Source organism: Eptatretus burgeri, chromosome 6 (genome assembly GCF_056783735.1).
Source record: "Eptatretus burgeri isolate ZD-2024b chromosome 6, Ebu_testis_v1, whole genome shotgun sequence".
Classification (NCBI taxonomy): Eukaryota; Metazoa; Chordata; class Myxini; order Myxiniformes; family Myxinidae; genus Eptatretus; species Eptatretus burgeri.
In genome coordinates, this window is record NC_140966.1 from 45203446 (window position 1) to 45227321 (window position 23876).

Consider the following 23876-nt stretch of genomic DNA (forward strand, 5'->3'; position numbering starts at 1 on the left):
ATTATAGTTACATATTCTCTTAAAAAAGAGCAATCTCCACAAAAGAGAAAAGCTTTAGAATTAAAACTATCAAAGGAGATGAATGGAAAGAGGCAGTTATCTATATTCGATACTAAGAAATGTCAGTGTGTCAGTGTGTCTCCTCCATAACTCCAAAACCATGACACCTCGCAGCCTGATACTTTGCATGTATACTAAGAAAACTCCAAGGAAGTGCATGACTGAAAATTTGTTGTTTGGGTTAATTAAAACACCTCTTGTGAAGATAATTAACGGCCTTATTTAATTATATCCTTCATCAGGCGCATCCTCGGTCACCACTCTCGATGGGGTCTTTAGGTGTTTCCTGGGTAACCTCGCCGGGGTCTGAAGCTGCCATGTTTTTTGGCCTGCTCAACCATGCCTTGACTTGAAACAGGCCGCAATGATTTCATCACAATAAAGTTTTTTTTTTTATACTCTTATTATAGTCCATTTGCCGTTATTATGTGTTCCATTGTCAACCCTGTTGATGTGGAAAGTGTATGGTTTTATGATTGATTTGGACTAACATGGGTCCATTAATAAAATTCAGGTTGGTTGCCGGGGTGGCGACCTTGGGGAACTCCTGTAATTTGCATAAATTCAAGATGGCCGCTACAGGTCAGACGATGGCGCTAAGTTTTTAATCGGTCAACATATAATCCTGTGTAATACCTCTTTTCCATATGATTTTGACATGAGGAATTCAATTTTGGGGTTATTTTTTACGTTCAGGAATAAATAGAGGTTCACATGAAATGTCCATGACTATTTTCTGCTGAGAATTATGCAACACCAATGCAAAAGTGAAGTCATGAATGGTTCATAAACAGTATGTTGATAATCAGAAAGCATACACATTGTCATGTCATCATATTGGACATCTTAGAAACAGAGGACATTGAGCCAAGTAGATAACTTACGTATTGTTCATTCCCATTCATTGTACTCGTCCCCTTCCGTATCCTCATCTCTTTCCAGTTTTGCTTCAACACTCTCTTCTTCCACTTCACTTTCACTGTCCTCCACAGTCTTGTGTGGGTTGAAGCACTTGTCACTGCAACCACAAGTGCAGTATAGCGTGCAGGAGATCTTTGCATGGTGACAACTGCAACTTGCAGTACTGCAGGCCTTCCCCTCTGCTTTGCATCCACACCTCACAACATCCATGAGGTCCAAAGGGGCTGGTGGAGTAGCAGAAGTTGCTGGCACTGGGATTCCATCTCTGATGTCCCATCCATATTTTGTAATGTCAAGTTCAGGTGGGGCCTGCTGATCAGCTGATTTTGCAAGTACTGTCTGTAGATATGCCCGCAAAATATGTAGGAAGAGATTGATCTCAGTTGGAGGTAATGCCATGAGCTTGAGGGGCTTGCCAGACTTCGTTGTGTACACATAGTACCTCATCTCACTCATCGTGGTACCTTCTGGCTGACCATACAGGGCACAGAAGAATGTCCGCCCTGCTTCCATGAGCTGTTCATGGCTTGCGTTCAGCTCGCCAAGTGCGGAGTACAAACCAGGGAAGTTGCCAGCTCTCAGTGTCTTCAGGGCTGACACTTTTCCCTTGCCGTATGGGTATGACGTGGTATCTGAGCCAGTGATGTCGTGCATTCCCAAAAGCTGCAGACACTTGGGGTCAAGCTGGACACAGGTGGTGTTGATTCCCAAATTGCTCCATCCCACCTTTCCATCTGCACTGTGGCCTGGATGTTGCACTGGTAAACCCAGTAAACCATCAATACAAAAACATCAGTGTCATCAGAGAAGATACGTATCACTCTTGCATTACATTCAGCAGCCATGACCAGGTGTGAGATCATTGTAATGTCTGCTTCATCATGGTTGAACGCACCATGGCTACGGCTCTCCACAGTAACTCCTTCACCGAAGTTATAGGTACTCGAAACCTTGGACAGCTGCAACTTGTTCTGCTTGTTTTTCAGGATGGCGTCTCGACTAGGCAGGGGTGTGTTTATTGTGAGGTCATAGTTGATGGAACCAATGCCAGCATGCCTCAATCGTTCATGGTCCTTTGCAGAAAACATCATAATATTTGTCAAAGCCCAAGATCTTCTGACCAGCAATGGTAGACAGCCTTGTCTTGATGGACTCAACTAAGACTGACACAGTTCCTCTGAAAGGCCAGACAATATGATGGAGAAGTTGGCTCGTGTCAACAATGGTAACATCTGGTTGCAGAGGCTGTTGTGCCTGAACAGAGTTCGTGTGCCAGTGGTGCTTTGTTGCCTTTCCTTAAGCACCCATATTCATCAATCAGTGAGGGGGGTACTGCGCAGAGCTCAAACTGGAAGATAGGTCCAAGCTCCATTTGTCTTTGCCGTCCAATAGTCAGCAGCCTGAGGAAGATGGTTTCTAGATCAAAGATCGTCTTGTCCCCAATTTTCACTCCTTTCTGTAAGTGCTCCATTGTCTTGATGGGGCATGAGATGGTTGCATGGAATCCACCTGGAAGGGATGCATGGAACTCTGCAACCATTTTCTGACCTATAACCACGGAATCCTCAACATTCACTTCAGCTTCTTGGGGAGCAATTCGACCATTGGCAATGTTGTACAGATGTGGTAAGTGATTCTCAAGAGGATGAGACACATTCAACAATTCAAGTAAAATCCGGCACCTATCATCTGCATCAAGTTCTCTCCTCTTCTTCCCCTCCTCCTTGTGACGTGGTCCGATTCTTGTGTCCTTTTCTCTCACTTGGTCTTCATTGTCCTTGTTTGAGGAGTCAGGGTCGATGTGCTCCATTGTATCTGAGATGTAGGCAGTGAGAGGAAAGGAATCGATCCACTCTTCTACCATCTCTGGAGAAAGAGTCATACCCTTGAGGCCACCCTTGCCAATTATAATAGCAGTTTGTTCACCGAACTGATCAGAGCTCACACCATTCCAAATGCCTTCCTGGTGACGACACACAAAAGCACCTGATATGAGCTCTGACTTGGCATCTGGTGGCAGCAGATAGCGCATCTCCAGAAGGTGATGGGTGATGCAACGGGTATCGTGATGTTGACCAGCAACAAAGAAGTAGGGAAGCATGCGTTCAAGTGTTAGCTGCTGCAGCAGGAAGTCTGCCTCCCTCTCACTACGCAGAAGTTGATGAACAAGCAGAGTAGGCTTGATGAAGTTATCAACCCAGTGCTTCCCAGTTGGGTGCTGTCTGCATGTCTCAAGGTAGCTGCACAACTTCTGGAATGTCTTGAGGCCGGTGGTGAGGAAGGAAATGAGAAGGGCACTCGAAACCATCCGGAAGGCTCTCATTGATCGAATCCAGGACTTGCCACTCATGATTCCTGCCAGGCCCCCGAATGCTGAACTGATGAGAGTCTCAACACCAGACCCACGCATGAATTTGCCAATGCAACCACAGAAGGACTGCACAGTGTGCATTATCCCAGGCCTCAGAATCACATTTTTAAAGCGATCAACGTCATGCCACTTGATTTGGCAAGCCACCATGTAGAGCTGGAGATCCACAGAGATGTGGACATAAGTCATTCCCATATCAGTCAATGACTTCTGAAGATACTCCAGTGAAGTCACTACAGTGTCTGGATGAGAAGCTTTGGCATCAATAAGGGGTCCGAACATATAGGTACTTGTTGGCTTTTTTCTGCATGACTGGTGAATGCTTCTTGGTTGTTGAACCCACCCCATTCCATGGCGTTCACCTGTGTGCTGACTGTGTTTAGCCACTTCATGTCCTTTTCCTGTGCAGGAGCTAAACTCGATTGCCAGGCACACACTTCTTGGTAGGAGAATCCAGAGGTTGTATCCATAGCCGGGGGGGGAGGGGGTTCACTTTGGATGGCCCAGTGCAGTGCTGCAGAGGAAGGCTCCCTGATGAGCTGCTGCTTCTCCTAGACTGGGCAGCTTTCTTAGACAGTCGTGGGATAATAAGGTCGCTCTTCCCTGGGTGAGCATGCCCATACTCAAGAATGCCTGCAGGAATGCCTGCTGAAATTCATGTGAGAGGACATGAGTAGTGCGCCGACCATTAGGCGTGAACACTTGCAGATCAAGATGATCAAACCAGGCAAAAAATCACGCCAACAGTTCTACTCAAACCCATGAATTGGTGGAGAAGCTGAGCATTGTCACCGAGAAAATGAGCAGCGGATTTCCTGAATCTCAGGACCTCATCATATGACGTTGTGAACCCATGTTCATGAAGGAGCTTTAGAAGATCAGAACTGCCATGGCGGTGCAGTAGTTTGACAGCCAGTCCTAATGTTGTCTGATTTCTGGTACCTGAAACATGACTTTGAATCGACTGGCTCAGGCTTAGAGATTTCTTGGTCATTTCACCACCAGACACTAAGTCTGAAATCAACCTCAGTAAAGTTGGGCTTGTTGCCTTGATTGTGTTGGCTTGTGTAAATTCTGAGAGGTCATAATTGGCACTGTTGTACTTGACTGAGCGTGCCTCCTTCTTGTTCTGCCTTACCACAGAATCAATACTCCTCTCATCTGCATCATCCACTTTAACCATTTTCAGATGGTTAGCAATGGACTCACGGAAACCAACAATGGTAGCACATCCATCTACCCGAACTAACATAACGTCCTTACTCATGCAGTCTGTTAGTTTGCTCAATATATCACGTCAAGTGAGTTTGCCACCAAGATCACAGTACAGGGAATGCAGTTCAACGCTATTCCACATCTTTGACCTGTCACAATTCATGCGCTCTATGACGTTCTTTAGGGCACTTTCTTCTGCAACACCAGTTGGCAAATCAGCATATTTAGGGACTGTCATGAAACTGTTATAACAGCGTACATGGTATTTGCACTCAGCCGCAGGGAGATCAACCAAATATCCAATATGTAACTTGACCGTTCTGGCTACTTCATCATTACGTTGCTGAGCAGCATTAATGATGGCATCTTTCATAGTTGGGATGGGATTACCTTCCTTGTCCAAACTTTCTTTAGTCATGCACTGACGAACACGATCCCATCTTTCTGGATGTTTTCATCAACAGGTAAACATTCTTTGCCACAAAAAATGCAGTCACGTTTATAAACAAACGCACCACTGCCTGTTGCCTGTGTGTGTGAGATCTTGTTGTCACTGTAACACAATCATCTTCAGCTTTTCTTTTCTGTGATTTACGAAGTCTCTCAATTTTTTGTTTTGATGTGTAAGTACAGTAGCATCCTTTGTGACATTCTATGCGAACAGCATCACCACCACCATCAACAATGTCCTGTAGTTTTGCACGAAGCTCTTCATCTCCACGGGCTTTGGCACAGGAGATCAATGTCTTGATCCCTTGATCAGCGAATTTCTTCAATTCCCCTCCACCATGACACACGGGAAGAATACACCTTGAATCAGCCATATCTATAAAAACAAAACAATTAATTAGTAACTCGCATTAATGTCGCATGTGAGCGTCCAGTTGTCAGAATAGTGACCTTGTTGTCATTCAAAATGTATCTCGCACGGCAAACAATTGCCAGGAACTCGAAGATTGACCTAAAATTTACTTCTAATCACAAAAATAAGGTTAAATATCGATTCCTCGTGCCAAAATTTTATGGAAAAGATGTCTCGTGTAATTTTAAGTTCATTACCTAAAAAGTTATATTTTCAGCACAGTTGATGACGGCCATCTTGTATTTGCGCAAAAATAACAGATTTCCCCATGGTTGCCATCCAGGCAACCAAGCTTAATTTTGTCTATGCATGCCTGTGAACAAGAAACCACCATAAAACCATGCACTTTTGAGGACAACAAGGTTACTTCTCTGGCAAATGGACTATTATCGAATGCCTGTTCATCATAACTACGAATCGCTGGTTAGATTGTAATGCTTATGAATGGCTGGAGACGTCAGCGTTCGTTGCTATATTTCATTTCCGTCCATGCAATCACCATGAGTATCTCTTAAACTAAGCCGAATTACAAAAGTTAAGCTCCAGAATCTAACTTACAAGCGGTTTTGACTGGTAGAAAAGTGTTAATTTGTCCAATTCGGTTATATTTGACATTCCAGGCGTCTCCGAGAGGTGTATGTTTAATATGACATTTGGTTTGGTGATTGCTAATTGCGTGACAAGCGAGCCATTTCTTATCAACTGTTTTGTTGGAGTGTTTATTCTACTTGGTGAGCACTTGCCAATATTCACATTGTCACTGGATACTGTACGTCGATCAACTTGAACAAAGTTCAGGATAGCATGGTGGGATTCGAATCCCGACATGCGATCACGCTCAAATTCTAACAGCAAGCAATTGTATCATTTGCAATTAACAGTACCAAATTTTGAGATCCTATCTTTAATAATAACCGAGTTATGGAAATTGCTTTTGTACAAATGAACTTACGACCGACTTGAACAAAGTTCGAAACAAAGCTCATGCGTTCTTAACAACATGTTGAAGGAAGGCAAAATAAATTATTGTCTCACAATGAGTAAAAAATATTTTCAGTTATGACATAAATCCCCATATCATGGCAAGAAAGCCGAGTGGTAAGCATGCTTACTCTTTGTAGCCTGGATTTGAATCCCGACCCAGCTATAAACTGTCATCCCGGTGTTTCACAGGTAGGGTGATTCATCAATGTGTGCCGTCTCTCGGATGGATGATAAACTGGGAATCACATCTGCCAGAATCCCTCTCCCTTCCTCACCCGTCTGCCTCTCCAACCCCGATCCTACGCCCCTCTCTCCCTTCCAACCCTACCCCCTCTCTCCCACCCCTTTGCTCTTTCTGACCCCGACCTCTCTCTCTCTCTCTCTCTCTCTCTCTCTCTCTCTCTCTCTCTCTCTCTCTCTCTCTCTCTCTCTCTCTCTCTCTCTCTCTCTCTCTCTCTCTCTCTCTCTCTCTCTCTCTCTCTCTCTCTCTCTCTCTCTCTCTCTCTCTCTCTCTCTCTCTCTCTCTCTCTCTCTCTCTCTCTCTCTTTCTCTCTCTCTCTCTCTCTCTCTCTCTCTCTCTCTCTCTCTCTCTCTCTCTCTCTCTCTCTCTCTCTCTCTCTCTCTCTCTCTCTCTCTCTCTCTTTCTCTCTCTCTCTCTCTCTCTCTCTCTCTCTCTCTCTCTCTCTCTCTCTCTCTCTCTCTCTCTCTCTCTCTCTCTCTCTCTCTCTCTCTCTCTCTCTCTCTCTCTCTCTCTCTCTCTCTCTCTCTCTCTCTCTCTCTCTCTCTCTCTCTCTCTCTCTCTCTCTCTCTCTCTCTCTCTCTCTCTCTCTCTCTCTCTCTCTCTCTCTCTCTCTCTCTCTCTCTCTCTCTCTCTCTCTCTCTCTCTCTCTCTCTCTCTCTCTCTCTCTCTCTCTCTCTCTCTCTCTCTCTCTCTCTCTCTCTCTCTCTCACCCTTCCCCTCTCTCTCTCTCTCACCCTTCCCCTCTCTCTCTCTCTCACCCTTCCCCTCTCCCCCTCCCATCCCCACCTCCCCTCTCTCTCTCCACCCCTCCCCCTGCTGCCCAACCTCCCCTCTCTGTTGCGGGGACTAGCTTGTATGAATATGTATGGGCATGCATGCAGGCAGTCCTTTGCCCTGGAGATAGCGTGCATTTTAAATGCTCACACCCAACATCTCAGTGTGTGTGTGTGTGTGTGTGTGTGTGTGTGTGTGTGTGTGTGTGTGTGTGTGTGTGTGTGTGTGTGTGTGTGTGTGTGTGTGTGTGTGTGTGTGTGTGTGTGTGTGTTTTCGGTCATTTTGCATCATATATCGTTCTCTTTGCTAACACCACCTCCACCCATTAACTTTCTATCTTCCTATCTTCTGTTTTTTCCTCCTACTTCACACCACCCCCCCCCCTCCTCATTCTCTCATTCTCTCTCTCTCATTCTCTCTCTCTCTCTCTCTCTCTCTCTCTCTCTCTCTCTCTCTCTCTCTCTCTCTCTCTCTCTCTCTCTCTCTCTCTCTCTCTCTCTCTCTCTCTCTCTCTCTCTCTCTCTCTCTCTCTCTCTCTCTCTCTCTCTCTCTCTCTCTCTCTCTCTCTCTCTCTCTCTCTCTCTCTCTCTCTCTCTCTCTCTCTCTCTCTCTCTCTCTCTCTCTCTCTCTCTCTCTCTCTTCCTCCTCACACCCTCCCTCCTGCAGTGTTTAGCAACATTTGGTGAGGTGCCGCTCTTCCCCCACCCCACCCCCTTACCTCACTATTACCCCCTTCCTAGCTTCATCGCCCCTCCTACCTCACCTCTCCCTCCCATCCATCCTCTCCTCTCCCTCCCCTCCACCCTCTCCTCTCCCTCTCCTCCATTGTCTCCTCTCTTTCCCCTCCCTCTGTCCTCTCCTCCCCCTCCCCCCACTAAGCAAGCAAAGGCAAAGGTAAAGAGCCACACCCAGCTCACCACACTGTACAAAGCATTCACATAGACCTCCAGGGAGTATTCCTCCTCACTCTTTGCTACTCCTGCTTCCCACCTTGCTTCTTTTAAGTTGGTCAAACACAAAGCCTTCCATATGATTTGAATCTTAAACAGGAGACTACCTCACAAAGACTACCTCACTCTCACTAGCATCAAGTTAGTGGTGTCTCTATTATATACAAGTTTACATCTGGCATTGCTCCTCCTACCCTCTTCTACCTCTGCCATCCCGATGCCACCCCAGGTTACACGCATTCCTCAATAAATTCTTGCCTGCTCACCCTCATAATACCTTGACTGATTGCCCACCTCCCTTCGTTCTTCCTCTTAGTCTTCCCATTCTGAAATTGTATGAGAAGAATGCTTTATTCTTTGGCCTGATACAAAATGTTAGTAAAAAAACAAAACAACGAACAATGAAGGCTTCGAATTACAAAAAAACCGAGATCGCACGAACATTTCCTATGCGAGGTATAAATTTAATTTTAAAAAAAAAATCATTTACTGTAATTTAGGGTATCAAGGCCAGGGAACGACAAGGCCGATTTCCGGCCGTGGCCGTGCCCCGAAAAAATTGTGAGAAGTCTAGAACTGATATTCGCTGCCGAAAAGTTGACACTGAACGGACTTCAAAAACTTGTGAGGGTAAAGCATTCCAAATTGGAATGGTTCTAACTGCAAAAAAAAAATTTCGAATTTCTTTATTCACTCTAATCCATTTCAAGCAATATTCATGATTTTTCCATTGACCTGACCTAGAAGCCATTTCAAAATAATCTGAAAATGATAAAGAAACTAAATGAAACAGGATTTTATACACAAAAATGAGGTCCCTTACTACTCTTCTATGTTCCAAGGATTCCACTTTCAGTACTTTCAAACGATCTGGATAAGATAATCCAGCCATTCCTGGAATTCTACGCATGAAGGATCGTTGAACATGCTCAATTAAATCAATATCTTTAATTAAGCACGGATTCCACACTTCTGTAGCATACTCCAAAAGTGACCGAACGAAGGTGATGAACATTTTCACCAGAAAGTTTCTATTCCTACAACAGAACACTTTAAAAATTAAAGCAGGCATGATGAATGCCTTTTGTGCTATCATTTTGCAGTGTGCACTAAATTTAAGATCGTCCGAAACAATTACGCCCAAATCACGCATACATTTAACCGAGGGAACTGGAAAATCTTGGACTTCATACTGCGTCTTCACATTTCCATGACCGATTTGAAGAACGAAGCACTTATTTTACTGCGATTCTCAATTGCACATTGTCTGCCCAACTCATTATTTGTTTCAAATCTTCTTTAAGTTTAACATTTTGCTCGTTTCTTGGACATGAAATATATATTGTTGCGGTTTTCGCGCCCGCCGGCGTGCTGACGGCCACGTAACTCGAATCGCGGCACGTCGCCCACCGGACGGACAATCCAGTCGTGACCCTCTCGGACTAACGCCGGGAACCAGTCACGGGTGGACCTTTCGGTCTCACCGCGATCGAGCCAATCAGCCCCCGCGTGGGATAGGGTTGCTCGCCAAATTCGACCTACCTAAGTACCCACGCGGAGGGTAGACCGGGCGATCGCACCTCGCCGCAGGTCGACTTCGGACACGGGCCACTTAAGCGACCCGTTCCGTACTATCAGAATAACCGAGCGGTGTTATCGTCGACCTCGACGGTTTGATTAATTATCGGGCGTACTCAGCCCACTACCAACCCTTTACGTGAAGCAAGATGAGGGTTCAATGGAGGAAAAGACGAAGCGAAGCGGGAGAACAGTTCAACAATAAAGCACATTTATTCGCGGCACACGGGAAGCACAGATATACAATTCCACCAAAAGCACACAGAAAAAACACAATTCCATTTACACAAAAAGCAAATATAAAAGCGAAAACAATGCAGAGCTAATACCGACTACCGAGCACACGGCAACACTTATACAATTCTACTTCACAGACGGCGCCGACAACACATACCCAAAACCAAGGAAAAGAAATACCCTCAAGAATGAGGCGGGCCTGAGGCCGAGACCGGGTCGCGCCTACCCGTCTGGTGATGAGACGCGGAGCGGCGATGGCGCCTCACTCCGCGGGCCTCGCGGACAGTGCCTGGCAGGGGGTGGGAAAGGGGGCCCCCTTGGTCGCACTATCTCAGCGCGGGGGAAACAGGAGGGGGTTGCTGATGCTCGGGGTATAGAGGATCTTTATTATCCCTGGTGTGCGTCTCCACCTCGGCCAGGTCGCGCTGCCGGCCTCCCTCGGGCGTGCAGCTCCCGGCACCGACGCGAGCACCCCCTCGTCTGCCTTCGCCGTTGCCGCCTCTCCGCCTCTGGACTCTCCACCCTGGACTCTTCTTTGGGCTCTCCTCGTTCGACTCTCTTCAGCTTCTCCAGCTACTGCAGGCTTCGGGCTCCAGACTTCCACACTCTTCTCTCCACCCTCCGACTCCTTCTCGTTCCGCTGACTGACGAACACCGTCCTTTTATCCCCCCGTAGCTTCGCCTTTGACCCCCTCCCTTTGACCTTTCACCTCGCTCCCCATTGGCCCGAGAAAAAGTGGGCGTGAAGGCTTTTTGATCCACAAATTTGCATATATCGATCGTTCTGGAGGCGGGGCCAAATCGCCCCTCGCTCACCGATTGGACGGCAAAAAGTGGGCGTGTGTCGTTTTTGATCCGTTTTTGAAGCACAAAATCCGTGATTTTGTACACGCTGTTCAACGTGCGCCCTGCACGAGTCCAACACCGGTACCCACAGCGGGGCAAGAACGGTGGCGATGCTACGGTTGCGAGGTGTGACGTGAAGGTCGTGGCGGTTGTGGTGAAGCGGCGTTGTGGTTGGTGGTTGATGTTGTGGTTGTGGTGGTAATCATGGCGGTTGGTCCAAAATAAAGATAGTAAAAGAAAAACGGCTATCCTGAAGAGTCGCAGCACGTATAAATGACATGTATTCCCACTAGACAACGGGTTTGGGCCTAACTACACATGCACTTACCGAGATACCTCACCTAAGGGACCTGAATGGTGGTTTGCGAATCTGGTAACCACAACACCGAAACAATTACGCCCAAATCACGCATACATTTAACCGAGGGAACTGGAAAATCTTGGACTTCATACTGCGTCTTCACATTTCCATGACCGATTTGAAGAACGAAGCACTTATTTTACTGCGATTCTCAATTGCACATTGTCTGCCCAACTCATTATTTGTTTCAAATCTTCTTTAAGTTTAACATTTTGCTCGTTTCTTGGACATGAAATATATATTTTTGCGTCGTCCGCATACAACTTTAAAAAGGCTGTTTTCACATAGTTCACAATGTCATTGATATAGATTAAAAAAAGGACTGGGCCAATTATAAAGAGCCTTGTACAACCCCAGAGCTAACCGGACGATTCTCAGAAACAACGTCTTCAACTTGTACAAGTTGAGATCTGTTAAGCAAATAATTTCTAACCCAACTGATAATTTTCACATTAAAACCATAGGCGGTCATTTTTTGAATGAGTTTTGTATGACTAACTGAATCAAAAGCTTTTGCTATGTCCAAATAAATAACATCCACAGTATTGTTTTGATCGACAATCTTAGTCCAGTCATCCAAACAGGAGATGAGCTGCGTTATTGTAGAATGTTTAGGTAAGAAACCGTGTTGGCACTCCCCAATGATACTATTCTGTTTCAAGTGTTAAAATATACTGATGAATAATCGATTCTAAACGCTTACTTGCAACATTCAATAAACTGATAGGACGATACTTTTCCACTACTGAAATGATGCCTTTCTTATGCAAAGGAACCACTTTCGCTATTTTCCAATTAGAAGGGAAAATGCCAGAGTGAATAGACAACAAGTAAATTCTAGACAAAGGCTCCGACAACTCAAGTGCGAATTTAACCAATAAATTCTGAGGAATAGAATCTGGGCCAGACGAAAATTTAGCCGAAAGAGCTTTAATATGGTCAAAAACATTCAGCCTATCACACACAGGCAAAGGAGGAGACCTAATATTATCAGGATTGATCATATTTACCAGTTTACCATCATCTTCAGTGAAAACCGAAACAAAAAAACTGTTAAACATTTTCGCTTTTTCACCGTAATCTACCACTATATTTCCGTCCGCACCGACCATAGGCGGAATAACCGATCGGTTACTTAACCTTGACTTTATATAACTCCAGAATTTGTTAATTTGTTCCGATTTAAAAACTCCATTTTCTTGCCTAAAAATATCTTTTCGTTTCAAAAATCTCGCATGCCTAGATGCTGCCTTCCATTCCAGTTTGTGCTTATCTTTTCCCGATTTTTTAGACCAAAGATGAGTGCTCCGTTGTCTCTCGTAAGCACTGGAGGTTTCAGAGGACCAATTACAATTTTTTGGACAAACGGGACAGAACGGGACCCATTATAGGACGAGGAAAATTAAATAATTGTGCAGAATTTCCCACATTTGATCTACATTCACACAGAAAGAAAAGGCTGCTGTCCAGTCAAAAAGGCATAATTCACGAGAAATTTCCGCATAATTAGCATTTTTGAAGTCAGGTATGTCATTCCGACTAATGGATCGCTTATTACTTTGAAACGCAATTTAAAAAAAAAAATTCAAAATGATCAGAGATATCATGAAACTGTTCTACTTCACACTGCTGCATAAGAAATAAGTTGTTCACAAAAACTAAATCCAGAATATTTCCAGCTACATGCGTCGGAACATGAACACGCTGAGTCAAGCCTATCTCAAACATAGCCTCACTAAACATTTCCTCATTTTTGTTTCCTACTGAGATACCATCCCACTTTAAACCTGGTATATTAAAGTCACCACAAAGCACAAACGAGGAAAAAGGATCATAATTAGTGCGGATATGATTGATCACGGCATTAATCGAATCGTTCTGTGGAAAAAAAGGAGATCTATAGTAAACACCAAAAATTAACTTTTTTGTCGCCGTATGATCTCGAGAAAGTGTACACCAAAGGAACTCGAAAAATTTGGTTTTTCAACTTTTACCTCAAAATTTGTATACTTCTTTGGAATTAAAACTATAACACCCCCACCATGTCGTTCCCTGCCCTCCTCCTGACTCCTGTCACAACGATACACAACAAAGTCATTCAAAAACCGACTGAAAAAGCCGCTCGGGATAGTCTCATTTAACCATGATTCAGTGATTAAAAAAACCTTTTCAGGATTTTTTGGAGTCAGAAACAGCAAATCGTGCTCTTTTTGCAAAATACTACGAGAGTTAGTAAGGTAAAACGGAATAACATGCTCAGCCCGCCTAGTTTCCCGAGTTTTCCTTCAACTCGGTGCGCAGATCGCGGTCGACCTTCCTCTGCTTCGCCGTCTGGTCGGGTCGGACGAACGCGCGGAACTTGCCGTTTTTGACCTCCGCATCCCCGGCCACGAGCGAGATCGCCCCCGTCAGGAACATCTGGCGCGCCGTGGAGTCGCTAAACACTACCTTCATGATCCAATCCTTGCGGTTGTGCGATCCGTGGTAGTGCTTTGGCCCGTCGCGGAAGTTCTTGACCACCAGCTCCTTATTGATGCGCAGCTGGTCACATAGGCGGTCGATGATCACCCGGTCGCGTTCGTTCTGCTCGTTGTCCCACGCCAAGGTGGTGTCCTCCTTCCAGCCGACACAGACCAGGTTGGGCTTTTTCTCCTTCAACTGCATCTGCTCCATGATGGTCTCAGAGGCCGCCTGGGACGCGGCCAACACGACTTGGGCCATGTCAAACGGTTGTTATTCTTGTAGCTGTCGTTGATTCCCAACAACTTTTTGAGCCGCGACCTGAGTGGTCAGATTTGCGATCATTTCCGACAACGAGGCGATCTGCTGCGAGTTGGCCGTGACGATCTTGAGCAGAGCCGCGTAGAGATTGGCGGTGACAGGATCGGAGCTTTCCTGGCACTTCTTGCACGTGTAGACCATGCCCGCGCAACCGAGCATTCGAGATGTGTCTTTCTTCTTGGTTTCGGTAACAGCCTTGGTGCAACCCATCAAGCACGCGATGCACGTCCACGATCCGCACGTCAAGCATTGGACACAATCGTCGCGATTCCCCAAAGAAGTCTTGCATTCCATGCAGGGAGCCAGAGGAGAGTCATCCATAGCCGGTTGAGATCACTTAGAGGTGGTCATCTCGGCCACAAATATGAAACTTCTCTCACGTAGGGGGCTCCCTGTGTCCATTGTCTCAATCTCTTCACGTCGGTCTTTCACATGTGCTGCCCATAAATACATCATACACTCAACCATGTACATTCACGATCTCTTCTACACATGCTCATTCTTTCCCATTCTCTCCCTCTGGGGGCCATCATTGCCTATTGTTGTGTTACTTCTCCTGGTATCTATCCACCCCCACCCCATAACCTTATTAGCCCTTTGTCATTTACCACCTTCATGAGCTTAGATCTTTGTATAAAATAATCTCAAAAAGGAACAGGACATTGTGCATCATTACCCTGGACTTTTAGGCCAAGGCCAAGCCCACAACATGTCAATTTTCCTTTCCTTTCCTTCATGAAGGATACTCTTCAACCAGACTCAGTGATGTATTGATTAATCTGCTCCGAGTCTGGGAGATTGGCACCTCAAACCTGACCGAATCATACCAAAGACTTTTAAAATGGATTGTGCTGCTTCCTTACTTGATGCTCAGCATTTAAAAATGATACAGACAGACAAACAACCAGAGGTTGACAATCCTAGTGCAGGCCTGATCGACTTAATGGCATCCTCCTTTGTTGAATTTATTTGTAAGGGAACCCATATTATTCTAATAATTGAGGCCAACATTCACACTATCAAACATTGTTCTAACTCCTCTCTCCTAATTGTTTCCACAGCTCCATCAGCCCCAGCCTACCTCCATTTCACAAAGATGACCTCCAGCTCGGTGAACGTGACTTGGGGCATGCCAATTCAACCAAATGGCCTAATCACGGGGTTTCGGGTCATTTATCAGCCAACTTCACCTGTGAACGGTAGTAAAATGAAAATGATAGAAAATATTCATTATGCAGTGAGACAAAAGAAAAATGCTTCTGTTACTTACGGTATATTCTTATGTCACCACATAGCAATATTAAATACATATCAAGTACATCTTCATGACTTCCTCTAATCAGCACATCTTTCCGTTCTTTCCCGATTATCAACTTCCGCACACCTCAACAGGTATAAGTAAGATTGTAACAGTGGATGTGCCTGGAAGCTCAAGAAAATGGCTGTTGATCAAAGACCTTACCGAGGGAGAAATCTACATGGTGGGAGTTTGTGCCCGCACATTGGCCTATGGGCCAGAGATTTCTGGAAATATCACTGCAGGACCTGCTCATGGTTGGTTGGGTCGCCTACAAGCTCTCAAGCAATATATATATATATATATATATATATATATATATATATATATATATATATATATATATATATATATATATTCATGCTTGCATTCAACACAACATTCCACTTTACTCCTCAGCACACATGGCTTTTCTTGCTAAAGGATGCTCTTTTTCTCCTCTCAGGTGCCCCAGGCCCACCAGCAGAGCCATGGGTACAACTCGATGAAGAAACTGTGACAGTTCATTGGGTGGAGGGTGACCCAGGGAACAGCCCTGTTTCCGGATACATCATCGAAGCACGAGCTTCAGGTCAGCATCCAAATAGCCCCATTACTTCGGGTCCATGAACATATAATAATAACCATTCCTTTCATGCTGTCAGGTACATAGGGCTGCCGAGGCAATTTCATTGGCTAGGAGGAAAAGTCTTGGATGGGCCGCCACACCGATGCAGCATACTCATATGGCTCTTTTTTTTCTCAGTGAGGTGGTACTCATTTTACCGACCTTGGGATGATGACAGGCTGAGTCAACCCACCTGATGTTATTTATGGCATGACAGGACTTTAAGTCTTAAGGAGGAGAGAGGAGATCGAGACCATACTCTGTGCAGAGCATTGGTGCTGCTTAAGCAGTCTCCTTGGTTATTGGGCACAATCCTGGACAGGTCAACACTTCGACACAATATACCAACATGCTGGCACTCATTTTTCCGACCTCGGAAGGATGACAGGCCGAGTTAACCCCACCTGGTATTAATTCAACAGCTGAGTGGGATTTGAACTCAGGACCCAAGGATCCAAAGCCCGCCACCCCAACCATTAAGTCAACACCAGGCTGGTCTAAGTACATACAGTGTTATAATATATTTGCCCCAAATCCACTACCCATATTCCCCATCTCCACTGCAAGATATCAGGGCGCCCATTACAAATCATTAAGGTTTCGTAGCTGAGACTAACCCTGGCAGGTCGCAAGTGATGATGCCAGTTTGTTTGAGTTTTGTGATAAACTTTGGCTTAAATTGGTCAACACACTCCTCCAATTTGAGACAATGGGATGTTTTCACCACAAAATATAGGGAGCTTCCCACTCCCTAAAATAAAGGCAAAGTTTGGCGAGCGACAATTTCCACCACATCGCTAAGACTTTTTGCCTCTATGTAATTTTATCATAACAACTGTTTTATTATCTTTCTTTTTTATGTATTTGATTGCTTTTATGAACCCCCTCAGTTGTTTTTCTCTGTTCCTTTCACCAATATCGATTTACTGGAGGAGTGTACAAAAATTCATTCACAGAGTACTGCTGAATCTCAAAAGGCCTCACCAAGATGCGTTGTGATCATCATCTTCTGCACGAATGTCAGACCTTCCAAAACTTTGGCACAGGAGGAGGCCAAAAAGACCAATAAAGAAAAAGAGAGGGAAATCTTGCACTCACTCACATCTGAACCGCATAGCCTGGTTTTGAATCTTGGCACAGCTATAAGCTGTTATCCCAGTGTTTCACAGCAGGGTGATTCATCAACGTGTGTGCCATCCGTCGCATGGATGCCAAACTGGGAGTCCAACTGCCGGATTTAGTTGATGGATGTTAAAAATTCTATGTTCTTCGCTTATCCCATGCACAGTGTCGTCGGCGAACTGTTGCCGGCACTCTTAACAAATTGCTACTCTGACTACTGCTAGAAAGGCAATGGCAAACCACCAAGATAACCCATGCCAATAAACCGCTTCAGCAACATGAAAGCTCTGCAAAGAGTATGGTATATCATCATCATCATCATCATCATCATCATCATCATCATCATCATCATCATCATCATCATCATCATCATCATCATTTCACTGTCTAACAAGAGTCACTGTCATTGGCTGATAAAACGCAAGTCTCTTATTGGCTGACAAATGTGCTTCGTGCTGCTGTTGTATCTATCACCAGATTGCACTGCCAACCTGAACAGTCAAATGCACCAATATTGAATTTCCATTGTCACTCTGACACACTAATTAAGTTGACTTCAACATGATGTATTAATGGCATCAAGTTTCTTGCTGAGAATTGTCAAATTTTTCTGCATAATGTTAAATGGAAATGTGTTCACTTTATTCCCAAAGAAGGGAGTATGGTTAATTTTAAAAAGGGGGAAAAATGTGATAATATTTGTAACGAGAAGGGCACTCGGTGGAGCGCATGCCTCCACCTTGAAATGTCTAATCCACGAGAACATATCGGGCCCAATACATTTTTGAGATACCGTGCTATATATTGGTTTAGGACTTTCTCTCAATGGTGAAGAATCATTTTAAAAATTAAATTATTCTTGTATCCAGATCTGGATTCGGATCTTCACCAAAATTTAATTTTAAAAATTCACCGGATCTTCACCTTCCGTGAAACACAACCAACCTGTCCACCAAGTTTCATCTGAATCTGTCCACAACTTTTTGAGATATCGTGCAATATATCGTTTTGGCCCTATCTCTCAATGGTGAATAATCGCTTTAAAAAATTCTAGTAGCCGGATCCGGATTTGCATGTTCACCAAAATCTAATCAGTTCATCCTTGTCACACACCCAACCTGTCCACAAAATTTAATCCGGATACATCCAAAACTTTTTGAGATATCCTGCACACAAACAAACAGACAGACAAACAGAGAGAAAGGAGTGAAAACATAACCTCCTTCACCTTCGGTGGTAATTATTCAACAACAATGAAAAACGTTAATGCAAGTCTTTAATACTCTATTAATAGAAGGTATTGAAGTGGCAGCAATACCAAGTTAAACCTTTATGTGCTCAGAATACAAACACAGACAGCTGGTAGTGATGGGCGAGGTGAATAGAAACCACTTATAAGTTCCCACCAAATAAGTAAATAAATGAAGTTATAAATACACAATCCCTAGAGCTAATACATGTGATACTGAATAAGCCCATTAGGAGGTTGGAGTCATTGGACAAAAAGACTGTGAAGCCAATTGAAATGGTCAAAAATGCTTTCATTAAAAAGTCGTGTGTGGTTTGTGAAAAGGATATAAAAAAAAAACATTTTGGTGATATACACACAAGGAATTTTGGCACAGGAGGAGGCCATTCGGCCCATCATGCCTGTGCTGCACCAACCCCAAAAACTATCACCCATCCACACACAAGCTACCTCCAAGTCTTGTCAATATTCCCATGCCCCTCTATGTCCAATGCATCTATAGGTACCAATCTAATTCCAATTTAAATCTCTCTACCCCCTCTGCTGCCACTACTTTTCTCAAGAGAACATGAAGGTTTATGGATGGTGTCTGAACATAACACTTTCACGGCCTTCAGGGTGGCAAGGGGGTTTGTCTTGGAAAAGGAAAGACTGATTTGGCCTACCCACCCTCGTTTGGATACTAGTGGACAAAGTCGTCTCAACATCGTTGATATCTGGAATGTTTTCCGGTGGTAGCAAGGACATTGTTTGTTTTGTTTTTTCGACAAATATTAAGTGGTAGAATATGTGAATGCAGGTGGCTGTAACAATGAAGCCAATAGAAGGTATTGTGTGCTTTGGAACCTTTTTTTTTAAATATGCAGTATTGCATACAAATTGGGTAGGTGGTAAATTAGGATAATTAATATTGAGAAAATGAAGAGAAGGGAGGATGACAGGAGAAAGAACGGACTGTATGGGGAGTGGAAGGAGTATGGCGAGAAGGAAGAGGCGGTTTGGAGGAGAAAGAAGTAAGAGAAAGGGAGGGAAGGGAAATGTATGAAGCACATGGATAGTAGAGGTGTGGATCGACATTTCCACGATATATGGTCCCTTGAACTGGATCGTTGGTCTCTGCCTTGCACCGTCCCCTCACCTCTTGCAACCTTAATCTTTTCCTTTCTGTCTTCTTATGGACTTCTTCAACCAATACTTCTGTCCTCACCATTTTGTTCCAAAAATAAAACTTGGTGCTGTCAGGGTGTTCATTGTAATCTTCTGTTCTCATGTTCTTTGTTGAAATAGAAACGCTGGTGTTGTTGATATTGTGTAAATGGGATGGGCAGAATTGCACTTTTCTGCATCTACTTTTATTGTTTCCTTGCACAATAGACTAGTTTCAAAACAAATAACCACAAAGGTCTGCCAAGGCAGTTTCATTGACTAAAGAGGGCAATCCAGGATGGGTCAGCATTCCAACACAGGATACTCAAATGGCTAATTTTTCCCAGATCTGGTACTCATTTTGCCAGCATAAGATGATGCATAGACTAAATCAACCCACGTGGTGTTATGTATGACACAACAGGGGCTTGAACTCAGAACCATAAGATCTTCAACCAGACAATTTATCCATTAAACCACCACCAGACTTCTGAATACCATATAAGATAAAAACAACAAAAGGGAAAAGGATTTTGTCACATCAACCTTCTAAACAGAGAACAATAACTTTCCTCCCAAACAGTATTCCCACTTGTATACATTTGCCTTTCCATTGACCCCATCATTTGATTCATCACTTGTGTATATAGTGTGTATCCTTTTAACTTTCCATCCAGCTATTAATGTTTGCTCTGAGCACAACAGTTTGAATCCTGCCAAGAAACAGTTGAAGAGTTTTGCTCTGAGTAAAGGGTAACACTTGAAACTTCAAGCGTACCTTGTTTCCCACAGCCACGGTAAACATACTGTTGTCATCTCTTAGTTGATAAACTCCACTGTTTATCTTGTTCATTGACAAAGACACACTATTCTTCACAGATATGAGTACTGTATTGCTTTCTATGCTTGCTTTTGTATCGCTGCCACCAACCTATTTTTTACAGATTGTTCCCAAATGTTTCCCAAGGTTTTATCATTGATTTGACAACCGTTTCCATTGTGTGTTTTGCCAGGTCGTGATAAATCTACTATATTAATTCTCTTCAAAAATAGTTTAAGGGGCAATTGTTGATGATGATGGCATGTCCATAAATTGTCAATCTTTCTGGAAAAAGGAAATCTACTTTGATGTGAAGGAGATTCAGTAACCCTGCAGTTTGCAACCATAAAACCTCTAAGTAATACAGTGCTTATAGAAGTTTACACCCCCTTTCAAAATTTTCACCTTTTGTTGCCTTATAGCTTGGAATTAAATTGCATTAAATCAGACTTTTTTCCACCTTTATTTACACATCGTAACCCACAACTTCCAAGTGAAAAACAAGTTCTACAAATTTCAGAAAATTAATTAAAATACAAAACTAGAATATCTTTGATGGATAAGTGTCCACCCCTCTTAGAATAGCAATAGTAAATTAGCTCAGGTGTAACCAATCACCTTCAAAATCACACAGCAATTCAATTCACAGCTATTAAAAGACCTCTGGGATAAAGTTTTGGAGAGACACAGATCAGGGGATGGGTATAAAAATATTTCAAAGACATTGAATATCACTTGGAGCACAGTCAAGACAATCAATAAGAAGTGGAAGGCATATAGTCATATAGTACCACCACCACCCTGCCAAGATCGGGCTGTCCCTCCAAAATGGATGACCAAGCAAGGAGTAGATTGATCATGGAGGCCACCAAAAGACCAATGGTAACTTTGAAAGAACTACATGGCTTTATGACAAAGACTGGTCACTGTGTGCATGTGACAACAATATCCAGAGCACTCCACAAGTCTGGTCTGTACGGTAAGGTGGCAAGAAGGAAGCCATTACTCGAAAAAGCCCACCTTGAGTCCCGTTTGAGGTATGCAAAATACTATTCCGGAGATTCTGAAGCCATGTGGCAAAACGTTTTGTGGTCTGAGAAAACCAAGATGGAACTTTATGGCTTAAATGCAAAACGTTACATTTGGTGCAAACCCAACACAGCACATCACCCAAAGAACACCATCCCTACTGTGAAGCATGGTGGTGGCAGCATCATGTTATGGGGATGTTTCACCTTTCAGCATGACAATGACTCGAAGCACACAGCCAAAGCTACACTGGAGTGGTTAAGGAACAAAAAGATAAATGTCCATGAGTGGCCCAGTCAGACCCCCGACCTAAATCTAATCGAAAATCTGTGACATCACTTGAAGATTGCTGTCCATCAACACTCTCCATGCAACTTCACTGATATTTAACAGTTTTGTACAGAAGAAGAGACAAATATTGCCGAATGAAGGTGTGCAAAGTTAGTAGAAACCTATCACAACAGATTCACAGCTGTAATTGCTGTTTAAGGTGCTTCCACCAAGTATTAACTCAGGGGGGTGGACACTTATCCAACCAAAATATTCTAGTTTTGTATTTTGAATTAATTTACTGAAATTTGTAGAATTTATTTTTCACTTGGAAGTTGTGGGTTACAATGTGAAAATAAAGGTGGAAAAGTCTGATTTAATGCAATTTAATTCCAGACTATACGGCAACAAAAGGTGAAAAATTTGAAAGGAGGTGTTGACTTTCTATAGGCACTGCCCTTGCCATATCTTGATTGAACAGAAAGACTGTGGTAACCAGGAACCAGTAAGGCTGTAGGCCAGGATGCAATAAATTAGAATTTGGCCTGAGTGCTGGCACACAACCAAATGAAAGATTAAATACTGCATTGGAGTTATCAGAAGGAGCCTAAATAAGCAAAGAGCAAAAATAGTCATCAGAAAGAACAAGAAAAATTATTTTGCCAAGGTAGCCTGGGCCTATTTAATGTCTACAACGACATGCTAGCAGATGTGATAACCAACTTAACATCCATTCAAATGAACAGAAAATTATTATGTACATAGTCATGTATTACATACAAGCACAAAATTTGTAGTCGGATCCTATTTCATTTGGAATTGAGCTCAGGTTCAGCAACTCCAAGGTGAGTTGTGCTACTTCTGAGCTATCCTGACCTCTTTGTCTCTGTTTCCATTGCAGATGAAGGTCTGTGGGAACTTGTGGCGAGAAACCTTCCAGCTTCTGCTCAATCGCACACGATACCACTTTTGCAGTTTCACAGTGATACATCTTATGCCTTCCGTGTATTTGCTCGAAATGCCCATGGTCTGGGGTCACCTAGCCCACCTTCCCCTGCTATATCTGGTGGGTCCTCACATGGATTTACAGTTCTTGGCACTTAAACATCCAATGCTGAACTGCCAATAGTTATTGTATAAAATACCCATCATCCATTTATGAGTAGTTACCCCACACGCACAGCAGAGAGTGTCTAAGCTACCAATATTACACAATTGGTTCACTGTATCTGTCTCTCAATTTGTCAGTCTGTGATCAAGGAACTACTTAATATAAATATAATTTCATGTTTTGAACACTGTAGAACACGAATCGGAACATGAATCCGAACATGAACCTGCAGTTTAGCAGTACTTTGGCTCTGAATTTGGCAACTTGGACGGAATATTGTCCCGAGTGAGCATTCACATTGCAGAGTAAGGTAATTTTTTTCGTCTGGCTCCTGTCTGTCTGGCAGTCAAACAAAATTGAAAATCATTCCAAATAGGAAACAGTCAAAAAATAGTTTTCGGGACGTCATAAAAGACACAAACAACAGGCAAGAATAACTAATTCAACGTGTTAAATTAGGTGGTGTTAAAGAGGGTGCATCAATGGTGGTAAATTTCTGATTTAAAGGCCCGGTCACACCTTGACGTTTTAGCCAGCGATGGCAACGTGTTAAAATTTATGTAAAACGCTGGCTTACGTTGAACTTTTGATGTTTTTTTTTAAAGATTCGGACGTATTCATAGCGACTTGGTCTTATGTATAACGCATTGGGAACTACACAGAACGTTTCGTTGTGTTATAGATAACTTATACCAACGAATGCTGAACCTGTTGTCGGCCTACACAACCGATGCCCAACGATAGTCTAACTCAGGCATAGCGCGTTGCACGCATCGCCGACGATGTCGTGGCGTAGCCTATTAAAAGGCTGACGCACAACGATTCAAATCATAACTGCCGTAGAAATGGAAGTGTCAACATCGCGGTCAACATCCATCAACAACATCAACAACAACATTTGATGGATGTCAACATCCATCAAATGGAAGTGTCAACAACACCTTGGCGATCTTGCCAGCGTATGCCGACGTAACAAAAAGTGTGTCTAAAACGTTGGGGCACGTCGAATACGGTATGGGTAAGTTTGGTATGCGCGAGTAGAAC

The 23876-nt window shown here is 43.6% G+C and overlaps 2 protein-coding genes across 5 annotated transcripts in view; one reads left to right on the top strand and one right to left on the bottom strand.

The window, feature by feature from the left end:
• Positions 1-15429, bottom strand: part of LOC147024667 (uncharacterized) — a 31043-nt gene extending 15614 nt beyond the window's left edge. For 2 of the 3 annotated variants that reach the window (XR_015059132.1, XR_015059131.1), the window contains exon 1: positions 945-5393. The gene's annotated coding sequence lies outside the window, so the exon portion shown is untranslated. Of the gene's footprint in view, positions 1-944; positions 5394-15262 lie in introns of those variants that run through there. The other variant, XR_015059133.1, reaches the window with a different exon arrangement.
• The window catches only part of LOC147024664 (protein sidekick-2-like), a 656949-nt gene that overhangs the window by 614614 nt on the left and 18459 nt on the right, over positions 1-23876 (top strand). For both annotated transcript variants that reach the window (XM_085884787.1, XM_085884788.1), the window contains exons 38-41: positions 15243-15380; positions 15574-15735; positions 15924-16049; positions 22623-22787. In XM_085884787.1, the coding sequence (XP_085740913.1) occupies positions 15243-15380; positions 15574-15735; positions 15924-16049; positions 22623-22787 (591 nt within the window). The remainder of the gene's footprint in view (positions 1-15242; positions 15381-15573; positions 15736-15923; positions 16050-22622; positions 22788-23876) is intronic.